Raw genomic sequence first — 15,439 nt, 5'->3', positions numbered from 1 at the left:
CCCTTGTATCAAGACCGCCACGGCGTCTTTAGTGGACAGGCGAATGAGGGTGAGCAGGCCGATCATCTAGAGGTCGTTTTCTAGAAAAATGACGCCACTAAAACAGACTCTTGGCAGTTTCCCCACAAAGCCTTAACACGGATCGCTTCATGCAGAGAAAGTGAACACTTGGGCTTCTAGTCACCGTTTCTTCCCCAACTACCGTTCAGAAGACGTTGGAGCGGGCTGTTAGTATTCAACATGCCTACCCAAAGATCAAGCGTATATCTGAAGATCGCCCACTAGAGGCGCAGCCGCAGAAGTCCTAGAGGAGAGGCGCGAAACAGGCTTCCGATTGGCTCCAGTTCACCCGACCCAAAATTTATGGCCAAACCGGTGATGGTTATGACCCCTTGTGCTTTCGAAAGCACGTTGACGCAACCGGCTGCGAATCGGGATTGGAGATTCTACTCACCCACCGCCATGCCACCCGGATGAGCACAAGAGCTGGGATACTGCTTAAGCCTAGACAGGGGAAGTCGAGATGGGTCCATAAACTTCAATGGCTCAACAGTCCAAGCCACGTGCTACCTGACGTTATGCCTTAAGCTTGTTCTTATGGACCGCTAAACTGTATCTACTGGAGAAGGCGATCGGTTGTGTCTGCAACTTCACGCGTGCAAAATCCTGAGTTGCCCTTGAACAAACACTTCTTGGAGCACTCACTCGGGAACCTCCTGCAACTTCATGCACGCATATTCTCCGCTGAAATTGGATGCTGCACCAAAGCTGAAGCCAGACTGTGCCTGCACTTAATACCAGGCCAGTTTACAGCCTAAAATGCCCACTGCCATGTAAAGCCTTGTCCAATGTTGATTTGGAACTGGACTGAATACAGAAGGCGGTATTCTCCAACCGACCAACTACTCGACATGAGGCGCTCCGATCGTAATGGTGAAGAAGGCTAGTGGAAACATTCGCTTGTGTGCAAATTTCTCCACTGGTCTCAAAGCCGTAATGGATACTTTTTATTATTGCCATATGACTTATTCACGATACAGACTGGGGGCAGATGTTTTGCGGAGATTGGTTTGAATGAGGCGTATCCATAGATTGAAGCCTAGAGGGAGTCCCACAGAACTTTTTACCACCAACAACCTACGCAACCTGTCACCAAACTCGACTGCCGTTTGGTGTCAAGGTTACCCAGCCATATCAACATCCTCATCACGTGCTTCGTCGTGTTCAAGAGTATTGTTTCAGGGTTTGACGAGCACAACGCAGATTAATGCAAAATTAAATGGGATTATTCACTGAGTTGTTTTGGGTGATGCTAGCTGATGCTATGTTAGCTGCTACGCTAGCTGATGCTGATGTTATGTTGTTAGTCCAGTTACTTGAGTGAAAAAAAACAATGAAGAGGAAAAGAGACCAAGAAAGCGAAAGAAAGCGTTCAGCTGTAGCACCCTTCCGGCGCCTAGCTGCCATGCCACCCGGAGGAAGCACGAGGGCTGGGATACTGTCAGGTTGCCCAAGCCTAGACAGGGGAAGCCGAGTGGCGGAGGTCGGATTCGAACCGCGGACCTTCCGGCCAGTAAATTCGCGCTCTAACCACTTGGGCCATCTCGTCCCCTAAAGGACACCAGATGAAGATCGGCAGATATACCAATGGAAGAAAGACCGCTGCGGCTCAGTTGGCTACAACAGAGAAAATGAAATCTCAGTGAAATATTACAAAGGGTAGAATTGTTCGGTAGGACCTGACCGTCCTAACACTTACCTAAACCACTGCTCAGAAAAATAAGACAAAATAACTACTTACTAACTTCAATAGATCTGATCTACGTTGCAGCCCTCAGTGTCCGTAATATATATGACTTTTTTCTCCTTTCTCTCTAAGGTTCTAAATAAATGTAACACCGGGTAGAATTGTTCGTTAGGACCTGACCGTTGTCGAACACACTGTCGAACACGGTCCCCAATCTTGTCCGGAGAACACTGACACCATCAAACACCAGTCAACATGTACGGACTGGACATCTTTCAAGTGGTTCCTCGGTCACGTCAGTCACTGCTGCTCGTTGCTACCGACCATGCATCGCCCTAGAGGCCCAATGAACCAGCTGGTCGCCAAGGGTCAAAAGTGCATATGGTTAGAGGAATGCCAATGCGCCTTCGATCCTGTGCAATCCAAGCTGAGCTCCGATTGACCTATTGTCCGCTACGTCCAGTCACTGGATATCGTTGTGACATAAGGTGCTTCGACCTATGACATTGGCACATTGGGGCGAGATGGACCAAGTGGTTAGAGCGCGAATTTACTGACCGGAAGGTCCGTGGTTCGAAACCGACCTCCGCCTCTCGACTTCCCCTGTCTAGGCTTGGGCAGCCTGACAGTATCCAAGCCCTCGTGCTTCCTTCGTGTGGCATAGCAGCTAGGCATCGAAAGGGTGTTATAGCTGAACGATTTCTATTTTTTTTCAATTTTCATTGGCACATTGATTTCGCTTGTATTCCCCGACATCAGCCAGGGGGCCGTTACACATGCGGCCAAGTCACTGACACCAACCGAGCGCACTTACATTCATATTTAAAAGGTGTTTGGCCATCGTGCCTATCGTCAAAAAGTGCCCTAAAATCATCTGCGGTCCCCAGCGATGCATCACTCTGCTTCTGGGTACGAATTCACAATCAACTGCCAGTCCACTACAAGCCTCGGACAGGCCGACACACTATCGCATCTCACTGATTCAAACAGGCCAGATCGCATTAACTGTCCCGGAGCCTGGAGTGAACCGTTATTATCGGAGGCATTTCTCACCCTTCCAGAGACTGATGATATGGTCCACTAGGCTATCGACCGAAGCCATATTCTGCAGCAGGTCTTGACGGACTGCCATAGTCAATGACCGCGAACCTACTCACGACATGATTCGAGACCTTGCGTTGACCAGCGTTGCGCACCAGAGCTAAACAACGGGTAACTTGTATTTTCAAAACGCGCCGTCATTCCAAAGGAAATACTACCAGCCCTACTGAACTAGTTTCATAGAGGGCACCCGGAAATATACAGAATGAAGGCTCTTGCTCGGAGTTACTTCTACTGACCTGTGATTGACTCCCAGGTTGCGTGGGCTTCCAAATATTGTCTGTAGTATGGTGAAGCATCAAAGTCACTCGTGAAAATCCACTTAGGTCGTGGCCGCAGCTGACGGAACCCTGGTATTGTCTTAACATCGACTGCCCTACTGAACTAGTTTCATAGAGGGCACCCGGAAATATACAGAATGAAGGCTCTTGCTCGGAGTTACTTCTACTGACCTGTGATTGACTCCCAGGTTGCGTGGGCTTCCAAATATTGTCTGTAGTATGGTGAAGCATCAAAGTCACTCGTGAAAATCCACTTAGGTCGTGGCCGCAGCTGACGGAACCCTGGTATTGTCTATCGACCGACTATGCAGGTCCAGTTGGTGGTCAACACTTTGTGGTCGTAGTTGACGCTTATAGTAAGTGACCGGAAACTGCTGAGCAAACCCACAACTGCATATGCAATCCTAGAACCCTGACGATTGTTTAGTCATTTCGGAGCTCCGGAGGCTTTTGTCACTTCACGTCATCGGCACTCCCAGAGTTTTGTCAGGAGTATGGTGTATTTCATATCCTCTTGCTGTCATTTAATGCACAAATGAACATCCGTGTGGAGCTCTTCCTTATTACCTTGAAGCATACGCCTCAGAAATCCAAAGAGGAGGAGCTGATAGAAGAGAATTTGCAAAGCTTCCTGTTGGCATGCAGGGCGACGCGATTTCAGATGATGGAGTGCTACCAGCAGGGGAACTGCTCCGATGGATGTTCGGATACCGCATGACACATCGCAGCTCGAAATAGCTCATGTTTAAGTCACGAATCTACAGGCCGGAAAGTCTGTGGTCCAAAACCAAGCTCTGCCTTTCGACTGTTCTTGTCTAGGCCTAGGCAACCTAGCATTATCTCAGCACTCGTGCTTCCTTCAGGTAGTACGGTAGATAGACACCGAAAGGATGTCAGAACTGAACGATATAAATATCCTGCCACAGAACAGGCGGCTGATTCACCGCAATACGTGGATGGAGGAACGGTTCACGACATCACGGTGCGACCACACGCTGTTTCAGCAAAGGCCGGAGAGTGTTGATTCGCGACTGCAGCCGCAGACACGCTAAGTAGCATATCCTTTGCCAGCACAGTAAAGTGCTTTATGAGGTTCAAGTTGGCCCAGCCAAGCGGATCGGACACACAAACCACATTCGGCCGGTGAATGCGTGGATCTCGTCTCACCAACCTAGTGACGTGAGTCTAAAGATACTTCTGGAGGCTTTATCTCGGCGCTACTGCGGAAAATCTATCAGCTCCTCCGTCGGAAACCAAGCCCGGGCATGCATTACGACCACCACGCTGGGCAGACGGCATCCGCAAGCCAGCGAGTCCACTGAGAGCGAACCCACGACTTGAAGCCCCAAGGAAGAAGTGTCAGTTGGAATCCCCCCGAGCTGCTTTACTGCTCGCAGTCAGGCGCTGCTACGGCCAAGAAGCATGAGCTGCGTGCGATCGGCCAGAAGATCAGATTGCTTGCCGGTCCAGCATGAAGGGGAGCTCTGGTTGGCCGAACGTGTGGACTAATCACAAGCTAATCATAATTCAACATCCGCCAAATACCGGTTGCCAATAACGCGTTCGGAAGGCGTCGCTGTATACACCTTACATACGTACAGGTGTTTTAGACCTGGTATTAAACTTGGAGCTCACATGAACCGCGTTGTTTCTTCTACTTTACTGCCACAGAGTGAGGATGAATTACCTCCACACATTCCCTTGGTGCGATTATTTACAGTATGACTTATATGACCACTATCCCGTACCTTTCTTGGTATGGCTAAAACTTGGGGACCGAAATCCTCACCAGTGAATAATTGCAATACTAAAATCTCACCGCCGTAATCAAGCGGTAGCTCGTTGTTAGGTAGGCAAGTTTACCCGCATCAACATTTTGGGTTACCTTCACGGATCACGAGCACAAAATCCCAGAATTTTTCATGTCCGCAAATGCTCTTGGCCATGCCCCCGAATTCCCAACAGGGAAAGCTCCTTGTGGATTAAGTTGTGAGTTTTATGGTCGTCGTTGCAGGACAAATCACTGTCAGTTAACCTACTAAGAAATGTCTATGCGGAACGTGGGGGCCTAAAGAGGATTGGTTGAAATGTGTTAGGCCCACCGCCCTGGGTACATACTGTAAGAATATACAAAGTGAATTCGCTCTTGTCCCTGCTCCCCTTTGTTTTGCGCTGTTTGTGTGTTTCCTTCCCGTTTGTTCTGTTTGTTTCAGATTCATTCCGTTGCCATATGGGTACGAGCCTGCAATTCACGTACGATTATGCCATCCCCACGTGTACTTCAATGTTGTTGCACCCGCTGGTGTATGCACGAACCATGATGATGGTAAATCTACTTCGGTTCACATCGCATCTTCTTTTAGTTGGGTTATGAGCCCGATCCACCCAAATTGCGTCCAGTCTTGTACACTTTGATCGATACCCGAGCTGCTTTACTGCTCGCAGTCAGGCGCTGCTACGGCCAAGAAGCATGAGCTGCGTGCGATCGGCCAGAAGATCAGATTGCTTGCCGGTCCAGCATGAAGGGGAGCTCTGGTTGGCCGAACGTGTGGACTAATCACAAGCTAATCATAATTCAACATCCGCCAAATACCGGTTGCCAATAACGCGTTCGGAAGGCGTCGCTGTATACACCTTACATACGTACAGGTGTTTTAGACCTGGTATTAAACTTGGAGCTCACATGAACCGCGTTGTTTCTTCTACTTTACTGCCACAGAGTGAGGATGAATTACCTCCACACATTCCCTTGGTGCGATTATTTACAGTATGACTTATATGACCACTATCCCGTACCTTTCTTGGTATGGCTAAAACTTGGGGACCGAAATCCTCACCAGTGAATAATTGCAATACTAAAATCTCACCGCCGTAATCAAGCGGTAGCTCGTTGTTAGGTAGGCAAGTTTACCCGCATCAACATTTTGGGTTACCTTCACGGATCACGAGCACAAAATCCCAGAATTTTTCATGTCCGCAAATGCTCTTGGCCATGCCCCCGAATTCCCAACAGGGAAAGCTCCTTGTGGATTAAGTTGTGAGTTTTATGGTCGTCGTTGCAGGACAAATCACTGTCAGTTAACCTACTAAGAAATGTCTATGCGGAACGTGGGGGCCTAAAGAGGATTGGTTGAAATGTGTTAAGCCCACCGCCTTGGGTACATACTGTAAGAATATACAAAGTGAGTTCGCTCTTGTCCCTGCTCCCCTTTGTTTTGCGGTGTTTGTGTGTTTCCTTCCCGTTTGTTCTGTTTGTTTCAGATTCATTCCGTTGCCATATGGGTACGAGCCTGCAATTCACGTACGATTATGCCATCCCCACGTGTACTTCAATGTTGTTGCACCCGCTGGTGTATGCACGAACCATGATGATGGTAAATCTACTTCGGTTCACATCGCATCTTCTTTTAGTTGGGTTATGAGCCCGATCCACCCAAATTGCGTCCAGTCTTGTACACTTTGATCGATAAGAACTATAGGCGATACGTATTTCCCAATGTTTTCGTCTATCGTAATTCCATTTGGCACAGTTTTGCGTGATGTTCATACATAGTTAGACGACTGCGCGAAGAAGTTGGCATTATTGGACTGTTCACAACTGGACTACCCGCCAGCGTGCTTGGCTCATATGTGAAGTCGTACACGACAGAGAAGCTTATCGAGGCAAGCCTACACTTCAAAGTTGACTTTTCCTCCTCCTTCAACCTTATTAGTGCCTGACAGAATCCGTGTTCAAAAAATCTTTTTATGTGACCAATAGAGGACTCAAAGTATTTGTACAAGAGGTGAGGACGGTATACGCGCACATGCAATAACCACTCTTATTTTCAGACATCTAAACTGGCTGCTGCTCGTTTAGCTGGCGTTGCTGTAAGCTATCCGTTCCAAGGTAAACTTTCACTTTCTTGTCCCAGTTGTAAACTCAACTTTCCTCTAAGTAATTATGATACGACAAATGGCGGAATTTTCTGGTTGTACCGAGTCTTATGGGTGGGTTTATCTTCTCTTCCAAGTGTTTCCAACAAATAATTGGCTGTTTTGTATCTAGCAATTTTCTTCTGGCTATTCCACGAATGATCAGAGATGAAGGGATCCTGAGTTTGTTTAAGTAGGTTGGAATTCTCTCATTGCTTGATCGTGTAGTGGACTCATTCCACGCCTGCTTGGTGAGCTTGTCACTGTTTGGATGATCAGTTGTTTCGTATACGTTCTGAATGAATACGTTTTTACCGAACGTGTTGACCCAAATCTTAAACAGTACACACCAATGGTTGCTGCGGTAAGTGCTGTTGTACGTTGCTTGCCCATCGTATACCAGATTGTTGGATACGGTGTTGTTATTGATGTTTTTGATCACGTCGTAAGATATTGAGGATATCTTTTTCTTTGCCGATATTTCAGTAGATGAGAAAGTTCAACTGGCGGAAGATTCAGTTCCTAAGACTCTCCTCGTAAAGTCTATTTCCTAGTACAACCGATCATATGGCGCCCGCTGTTGATTCCTCTTAAGGAAGCTTGCGAGTAGAGAATTTTTGGTATACACAGGAAGTAAACTAGGGAAAGTTCGTGTCGACCGGCATATTCGAGCGAAAGTTTAGCACCATCTTGACATCGTGTTCGAAGTTTCCCCTTTCTGCCGAAAGTATTACCATGGCTGATCACTGAAATAATGCACCCCCGATGCACACATCTCTGGGGGCGGGATCAGAATGCCATAAACGAGGAATTCAACCAGAATCCGGCTGATTCGCCCGTAGACACCAATTTAATTTGCGAGTTCAAGTTGAAAGCACGTTTGATGGAAACTCCCTCACGAAGAGACTGGGCCTCACCATGGTGTGATGGCTTGTTTGCCTCTGTGGCCCATGAGCTATACTGAGAAGTGTTCGTACGACACTCAGAGCCCCTCATACCAGGTTGATCAATGGTTGGAGGTCTGACCAACACGGTATCTTGGTCCTCCAAGTTGGCGGTTAAGACATGCGTTGTGCTCTTTAAAAATTGTAGTGCACTGTTAGCTACTTTTCGGTCAGGCTTTTGAGTCACAGGCTTTGGACAAGAACCCTGGTCACCTTTCCGTCTAGACCTGGATGCCCTGGCAGTATCCCAGCCCATACACAACCATGTTACAGCCAACAACACTGTTATGCCACATCGACGCTCGTGTGATGTCATCAGTCGGGTTGCCTTACCTGCAAACAGAGGAGCAGGAAAGCGGAACAGACTCTTACTGACACCTTTCGCATACTTCTTCCATCTCTCCCATCCCACTATTAACCCTCGTATGCTTATCCGTCGTAACTGAAGACCCCACTCACGGCAGCAGTATCTGTGTAACAGCTTGCGCCAACAACCTCGGGCGTCTGGAAATCAATCTTCAAGCCTCGGTCCACTTGAAGACTGCACACATACACACATAACCATAGCAAATGCGGTGGTAACAAGGCTGTTGATGGAAAAGCCGTTGAACGCAGTTGTTTCGTGTGTGTTGTCTGGGACGAAATGTCCGGGTATGTGGTGCCTTGAGAATGTTATTCCCTGGATTGAATTGTCGCCAGGACGCAGTGTCCCGGAAATAAAGCTTCTCCAAAGGTAGTGTTATAGTATAGGTTTAAGGATAATTTGACCGGTTACCAAAAATGCATCCCTGTATGTCGTGAGTCAGTACTTATCACGTACGAATTCTGTCAGCTGGTCGGATGCATGTGGATACTGGATGAATGCTTCTGTTACGGTTTTTCATACAGTTCGTCTTTTTTCAAGTCTATGTGAATTTTTGGCTGGGATGAATAATTTTTAAGCGTATAGACTTTTGCTGACCAAGGGATTTTAACCAATCTTTCGTTTCAGATGATGGTCTCGAATGCGACACATCCCCTTACCGTGACGTCTACTGTCATGGCTGTTAGCGGTTCCAGGTGAGCTCCAGATCATAAATTGCAAGTTTTCTCATAGTTTTTCATTTTTCTTACACAGTTGAGGATGAATAGCTCGAAGTGCATCTGCAGCCCCAGCTGCCGTGAATATGTGCATGGTCTTTAGTCGACAAGTTCTCGTTGGTTGAAACATAATGGGAGACAATAGACGGATGTTCAGACGAATTCTAGACATCTGGTGTGATCAGCGAGCTGCACTATTGATGAGCTATAATGAGGAAGAAACTCAGGTCCACTGATCCCCTTCTCTGTTGTCCAAACGATGGTGATATGAATATTATTTGACAAAAACAGCACACTAATTTATAAGATGTCCTCGCCGTCATCACCAACAGGACTACACCAGTAATGCATACTGGAGCTAACTGCCGTGCAGTCATGAGGAAAAAAAGCCTAGGTAAAGAGCGGAATTGAAACCGCAATGTGGGGACGCAGTGTGAAGAGATCCGATGCTCCTGGGGAAAGCGATCAAGAATGGGGTGTTTACGCCTTCGAACAGCATTGAAATGAACACATCTGAGCGTTGTCTCGAAATTCATCATCCGAACAGATCCGGCGTCCTTTGAAGACCCCAATCGACATAAGTCCATAACACAACCACAGACGCACTTTAGCGAGGTAGTCCGGCTGGGAAATGACGTGTGCTCTATTCGTGAAATATAGAAGGCGTGAGCGAAATAAGTCGAGCTTGAACAAAAAGAACAACGGGTTCACCACTGAATGCAATTTTGAGCTATATCTGACAAAGTCCCTAAGTCACTGCATTCCGGACTACTACTTGAAAACCCTGAGACCCCTACTATCGACAGTGGGGGCGAGATGGCTCAAATGGTTAGATCGCGAATTTACTGACCGGAAGGGCCGTGGTTTGAACCCGACCTCTGCCTCTCGACTTCCCATCTAGGCTTGGGCAACCTGGCAGTATCCCAGCCCGCGTGCTTCCTTTGGGTAGAATGGCAGCTAGGCACCGGAAGGGTGTTACAGCTGAAAGTTTTTTTTATCGACAGTTTAGCATTTTATCCTCTCATCTTCCCTTCCAAGTCACTGTTTTCCCCCCACTCAATTCTAGTCAAGACAAACAAAATGTGCCTTAGGAGCTGATTAGGCTGATTATTAGGTCGTCTCCATGCCACCTGCGGCAAGTCAGCCTTCTTGTTGTTGTGCGAAAGGCGTTGTGGATACCATCATCGATGTCATCATTATCACCATCTGCATAATTCCGATTTATAGCAACATCTGTTTTGCACATCGCTATTAACCTGTTGTTCAGCTACTACTCAGAGGAGAGCCCTGCTTTGAGCGTGCTCTTGCAGTTCAAAGGTACGCATCGAATGTTGAGTGTTGTTTCATGTAACGGGGTGGGTGCATCAGCTCTGGTGGTGATTTCACGATACTACTATGAATTTGTGCACCCATGGCGTTGAGACAGAATTGCACTCTGTTTCCAAGACCACAGTATGTTTTTGAGCTGTTATGGTACGACCCCTGTGCCCGCAGAGAAGTCTAAGATCTTTGAAGTTTTTTAGCCATCAAAACGTTACACTTATTGCTCGTATACGCCAGCACCTGGGATATGGTGTTGCCTTGGTTACAGCAAAGGCTTCATTTGAAGGCTCCACCGAAAAGTACGCGCTGCGTGCTCCCGACTGTGTTCTTTTTGTCTGCGCCCAATTCAAAATGCCACAGACGGATAGATGGTGACCCGTTGGAATGGTGCGAAATAGAGCCTAAACAAGTGTTGTTAATATACGCCAACTTCCAGAATGTGGCTCGCACATCAGTCCTGTGCTTCAGGCTAATTGCGAACAAATATCAGTAACTTTCTGCTCTCCAGTTCAGGTTTCGAATCACAACATAACTAGCTCGACTTCCAGAGAATGTTTGTGCTGTATGTTTAGTTGTTGAAAGAAGGTATGATCCGCTTGCTGGTCGATAGGCTCATGGATCAAGTTCATATAAGGCGCCGTGCACTGCACATAGTTTTGTGCTTGCAAGGTCGGTTGAACTGAATTTGTTGCGTTTTACCGCTATAGTAATCTTTTGATTCATTCGTGGTTAGTTTGTGCCAGACTACCGCCGGACTGTGACCACTAGCGCGCAACTCTTTGTCACTATGTGTGCACATGAACGCATGCAAATGTTACGTTACGATACGGCATTAGAAGCATATTTATTCAGGTGGGCTGCCTGCCACGACGCATTATGCGCCTAAATGTGATATGTGAGCATCCGACGCTAATCACGCTCCTGTTGTGTCAGTGAAAACGTGGGCTATTTGGCGGGATACCAGGCTGGTTCGTTCTTTACCCATGATCATGAGTATGAATTTATTGTGATTGTGCGGCGCTCCCGTTATTGGAGAATTAGAAATATATCTGAAACTACCCTCATCCGGATTATACACGAAGGCTGGATTGCTGTTAGTTTACATCAAAACAAAACAAAAACAATCAAGAAGCAACGTTGGATCCATCTACACCAGGGATAGAATCAACCCACGGGTCTTTGGGTTGGAATCTGACGCTTAACTCCTGAACATTATCCGTACCCGGTTCTCTACTGAAAGGGTCTGGAATGTTCACAAGACCTACGTTGTTCCAAGTTTTCTGCTGTGGGCGCTGGAATTCAACGTGTGCCTTTCCGTCTCGACACTGTGTGCGTAGCTGAACAAGACTCTCAATTGTGCGCCTTTATCAAAGTCAAAACCCACCTTCTGAAGCGCACACACTATAGCTTCACATCCACATTCGGATTTACCGGCCGCAGATATCCATTTTGCCATCATCCACTTCCCATGACCACCTTTGTTTTACGTCCAGTTGTGTATCCTCTTAGGATACACCCTTCGGTGTGATATAAAGCTGAGGAAATAGGACCGGTTTCCGAACGTTGGTAAGCGACCAGCAGTGCACTCTTAAAAGTTACCTACATAGATTTCACAGCCCTGCGAATCATTTTTGTTAGGTTTCGCATGCCGCTGACATGATACATAGTTTTTTATATGGCTAGTTAGGAGTCAATTTGGTTTGTACGATTGCATCCCTATAGAGTTACTGTTGGCATCCCCACTGATTTACTTTGGTGGAAGTCCTGAAAAGTCTGTTTCATCACTTTGAGACGGTAATTCCCGTCACTTGTGGGTCTCATGTTTGGTTCAGTATGTCCACATATGTGACTGCTTCATCCAGTGGTTGCTTCCAAGACGAAGCGACACACTCGGCCTCAAAGGTCCTTCTTTCTTTGTGACTGCTTCATCCAGTGGTTGCTTCCAAGACGAAGCGACACACTCGGCCTCAAAGGTCCCTTCTTTCTTGAACAAATCGTTAACATTTTCTGATAATAACAGAGCTTTAGCGATGTATAAATTGATCTAGCTTCACCAAAATCTCAGAAAACCGAAGACTGTCCTCCGAGTGGAAACCCTGGCTTTGAATTTCCGCTGACTGAGAAGCGGTATGATCAATCGACCGCTTGTACACAATGTGCCGTTATTCACTTTCGGTTATCAGCGCCAAATCGGAGTTTTGTTCACCTCAATTCCGATCGACTTTCCTTCTTCTCTTTAGGCTTGACCTCGCACTTCCATTCAAAAACTGGTGGGATTGTTACCAGTTTCTTTCTGTCGAGGTAAGTTTACTCATCCAACGGTTCTCGCGATGATTGTTTTCATTAGTTTTCACCTTGACACATTACTTAATCGTAAGTAAGCGGACTTTAGAAGATGATTCCGTAGCCAGGCCTGTCTGTTGTCCTCACGTGGCGGACCCAGTCAAGTGGTGTAGTTATCGCTGGGTCCATATTTGCGCTGCATGTGTCTTTTTTATTCAGCATCGTTTTAGAGGTGATGACTGTATTAGAATATAGTAGACTCAACGATATAATTTTTTTTCGTTGTACTGGAATACCGTGGTTCAACTTTTTAACACTGGAATTCAAGGTCACACTAATCGGCTGTGTCTGAGCGTGCACTGTAGTTCTTGTTATTGTTCTAGTCTGTCACGCGTTATTTCGTCAACTGGGTCGAATCCTCTCAGGAGAAGTGTGCAGTCGTCTGATGACCATCAGCCCATAGTATCCCAGGTCAAGCAATAAGATAGTGCAGACGGTCGCAAACGACGGCACGCGAGCTTGATCACCAGGAGATGGGAAGTCGTCAGCGCATTATAAATAGGTGTTTGTATATTCTCATTTCTGCGATTCACCTGATCACAATCAAGCCCGATGGCTTAGCTCTGATGAGTTTGTGTCAGGCTGTGAAAAAAGTCGAACCCGAATTAGTGCACCTTATGTACCTACAAAGTTGCCCAACAGTGCACCAATGTATATCTTATTGTTTGATGTGTACACGAGTTAGTAAGTCAGCTTGATGGTGCCGGTCGAGTAAAAATGCCTTCCGGAACAAAACTTGGCCGGACCGATTGACAGCGGTCGCTCCATAGGAGTGGACTTGCAGAATGTGCTGTAAGTCGACGGTTGTCTGTGAATCAAAATGTTACGCTAACCGTATCACTCATACCTTGGTTATCAAAGTTTTAACGAGGGTCGAGATGGCCCAAGTGGTTAGAGCGCGAATTGACTGACCGGAAGTCCGTGATTCTAGCCCGACCTCTGCCTCTCGACTTCTCCTGTCTAGGCTTGGTCAACCTGGCAGTATCTCAGCGCTCGTACAACCTTCGGATGGCATGGCAGTTAGGTATTGAAAGAATGCTACATGTGAACAATTTAAAGGTAAACAGTACAGGTGCTGACTGGACCGGCCAAAATCAAAATAGTTCGGTTTAGTCGAAAAAATTATAGACCAGTGTTGTCCGCATCTCAATGCAGTTACAGTTTCGTCGAAAACTAATGGGGCTACAGAACCTCTTGTCTCCTGAACGTACTTCTGTGCGTATCATTTTTTGTACCTTTGAACCGCTGTGATAGACGTAGAGTGGATGATTTTGACGCCAAACACCTCCCAAGTTAAATTTGTCGTAGAATCTGTATTGCAGGTAAATCCCGTCTATTTGTGCTTCATCATGAGAAAATAACTACAGTTACTTTATCAAGTTAAAGAAAAACGATGGTTCTGTGCGAACATGAAAGAGCTGGCGGGTTCAGCCAGTTTCAGTCAGTAACCGTGTATTTCATCGGCATTCATAAGGAACTGGTGGAAGGTAATTCGGAGTGCGTTTGAGTACCGACATGTTACAGCCGACCAAATATACGGAAACCCGTGTATCAGGAAATCTACTTTATTGTGGTTGATGTCCTTTAAGTGAGCACCAATCCGGAGACGACTGATCAAACAGCTCAAATGAGGGGGGAAACAGTGAGTGACAACTAAGGAGACTGATTTTAGCGTCGTGGAAAATGTCATGACTCCGAGAACTCATTTGGTATTGATAATAAGATAATATTAAGACAGCCGTTCAGCTGTAACACCCTTTCCGTGCCAAGCTGTCATGCCTTCCGAAGGGAGTATGAGGGCTAGGATACTGCCAGTTTGCTTAAGCGTAGACAGAGGAAGTCGAGAGGCAGAGGTCAGGTTCGAACCACGGACTTCCGGTCAGTAAATTTGCCCTCTAACCACTGAGGTCTCTAGTGGCGTCCCATATTCATATCCCGTTGTGTGAGAATCCTATTTCAAACAGGATCAGATAGAACGTTAGGTAGGGTATAAGTTTAGGGGAAACTCGGTGACTAAGCTTACCCAATGAACCCCCAGCAGGGCGAAACTGGTCACGGGGTGTCAGAGGGTTTTCGGCAACCCCTTTAAGTTTCAGAGAGAGGTCAGATGGGGTGTAGTAAGTAGTGTACTAGTGTACTAGGGGCGAGATAGCCCAAATGGTTAGAGCACGAATTTATCGACCGGAAGGTCCGTGGTTCGAACCCGACATTTGGCACTCGACTTCCCCTGTCTAGGCTTGGGCAACCTGGCAGTATCCCAGCCCTCGTGCTTCCTCCGGGTGGCATGGCAGCTAGGCACCGGAAGGGTGCTACAGCTGAACGATTTGTATTTTATTATTTTTTTGTACTAGTTATTACGCATTATACATGTAAAAACATTGTGTAATGTATAAAAAGGGATATTTTCCACAGGCTTTATTCAGGTGTCATTCACCAAGGGTCCAAGGCCGACTTTGATCAAGTCCCATGGGCGACCCTTATTGGGTGGATCACTGTACTCACGTTCCGCTCAACGCGTCTTACCGGAACATTCTTAGGTTTTAATCGAGACACCCGTCATGAACATAGCCTAGGCACTTTCAACAAATGGAGACGCCGACTCAGTAGTTTCAACGGAATCTTAGAAGCGCGATGTGCTACGGTAAGCTAGCGGTTCGCATTTATTCAAAAAGCTTTTGTGTCGTGTGCACACGGTTCCAAGGGAA

The 15,439-nt window shown here is 46.8% G+C and overlaps 2 protein-coding genes across 2 annotated transcripts in view; one reads left to right on the top strand and one right to left on the bottom strand.

Annotated features, from left to right (window-relative positions):
* Positions 1 to 15,439, top strand: part of T265_04362 (hypothetical protein) — a gene marked incomplete at both ends in the record, with an annotated part of 52,239 nt that overhangs the window by 4,512 nt on the left and 32,288 nt on the right. Inside the window, 12 exons of the mRNA XM_009169083.1 lie at positions 2,087 to 2,235; positions 5,343 to 5,455; positions 6,391 to 6,503; positions 6,541 to 6,640; positions 6,683 to 6,810; positions 6,843 to 6,914; positions 6,961 to 7,018; positions 7,068 to 7,119; positions 7,178 to 7,237; positions 7,273 to 7,408; positions 8,980 to 9,047; positions 12,632 to 12,692. Of these exons, the coding sequence (XP_009167347.1) occupies positions 2,087 to 2,235; positions 5,343 to 5,455; positions 6,391 to 6,503; positions 6,541 to 6,640; positions 6,683 to 6,810; positions 6,843 to 6,914; positions 6,961 to 7,018; positions 7,068 to 7,119; positions 7,178 to 7,237; positions 7,273 to 7,408; positions 8,980 to 9,047; positions 12,632 to 12,692 (1,110 nt within the window). The remainder of the gene's footprint in view (positions 1 to 2,086; positions 2,236 to 5,342; positions 5,456 to 6,390; positions 6,504 to 6,540; positions 6,641 to 6,682; positions 6,811 to 6,842; positions 6,915 to 6,960; positions 7,019 to 7,067; positions 7,120 to 7,177; positions 7,238 to 7,272; positions 7,409 to 8,979; positions 9,048 to 12,631; positions 12,693 to 15,439) is intronic.
* Positions 5,575 to 15,020, bottom strand: T265_04364 (hypothetical protein; the record flags this gene model as incomplete). Its single annotated transcript, XM_009169085.1, has 3 exons — positions 5,575 to 5,682; positions 7,891 to 8,321; positions 14,873 to 15,020. The coding sequence occupies 3 exons, from the start codon at positions 15,018 to 15,020 to the stop codon at positions 5,575 to 5,577; spliced, it is 687 nt and encodes a 228-aa protein (XP_009167349.1).

This window comes from Opisthorchis viverrini (genome assembly GCF_000715545.1).
Source record: "Opisthorchis viverrini unplaced genomic scaffold opera_v5_71, whole genome shotgun sequence".
Lineage (NCBI taxonomy): Eukaryota > Metazoa > Platyhelminthes > Trematoda > Opisthorchiida > Opisthorchiidae > Opisthorchis > Opisthorchis viverrini.
The sequence above is the reverse complement of the archived record's forward strand: the minus strand, read 5'-3'. Positions and strand labels throughout refer to the sequence as shown.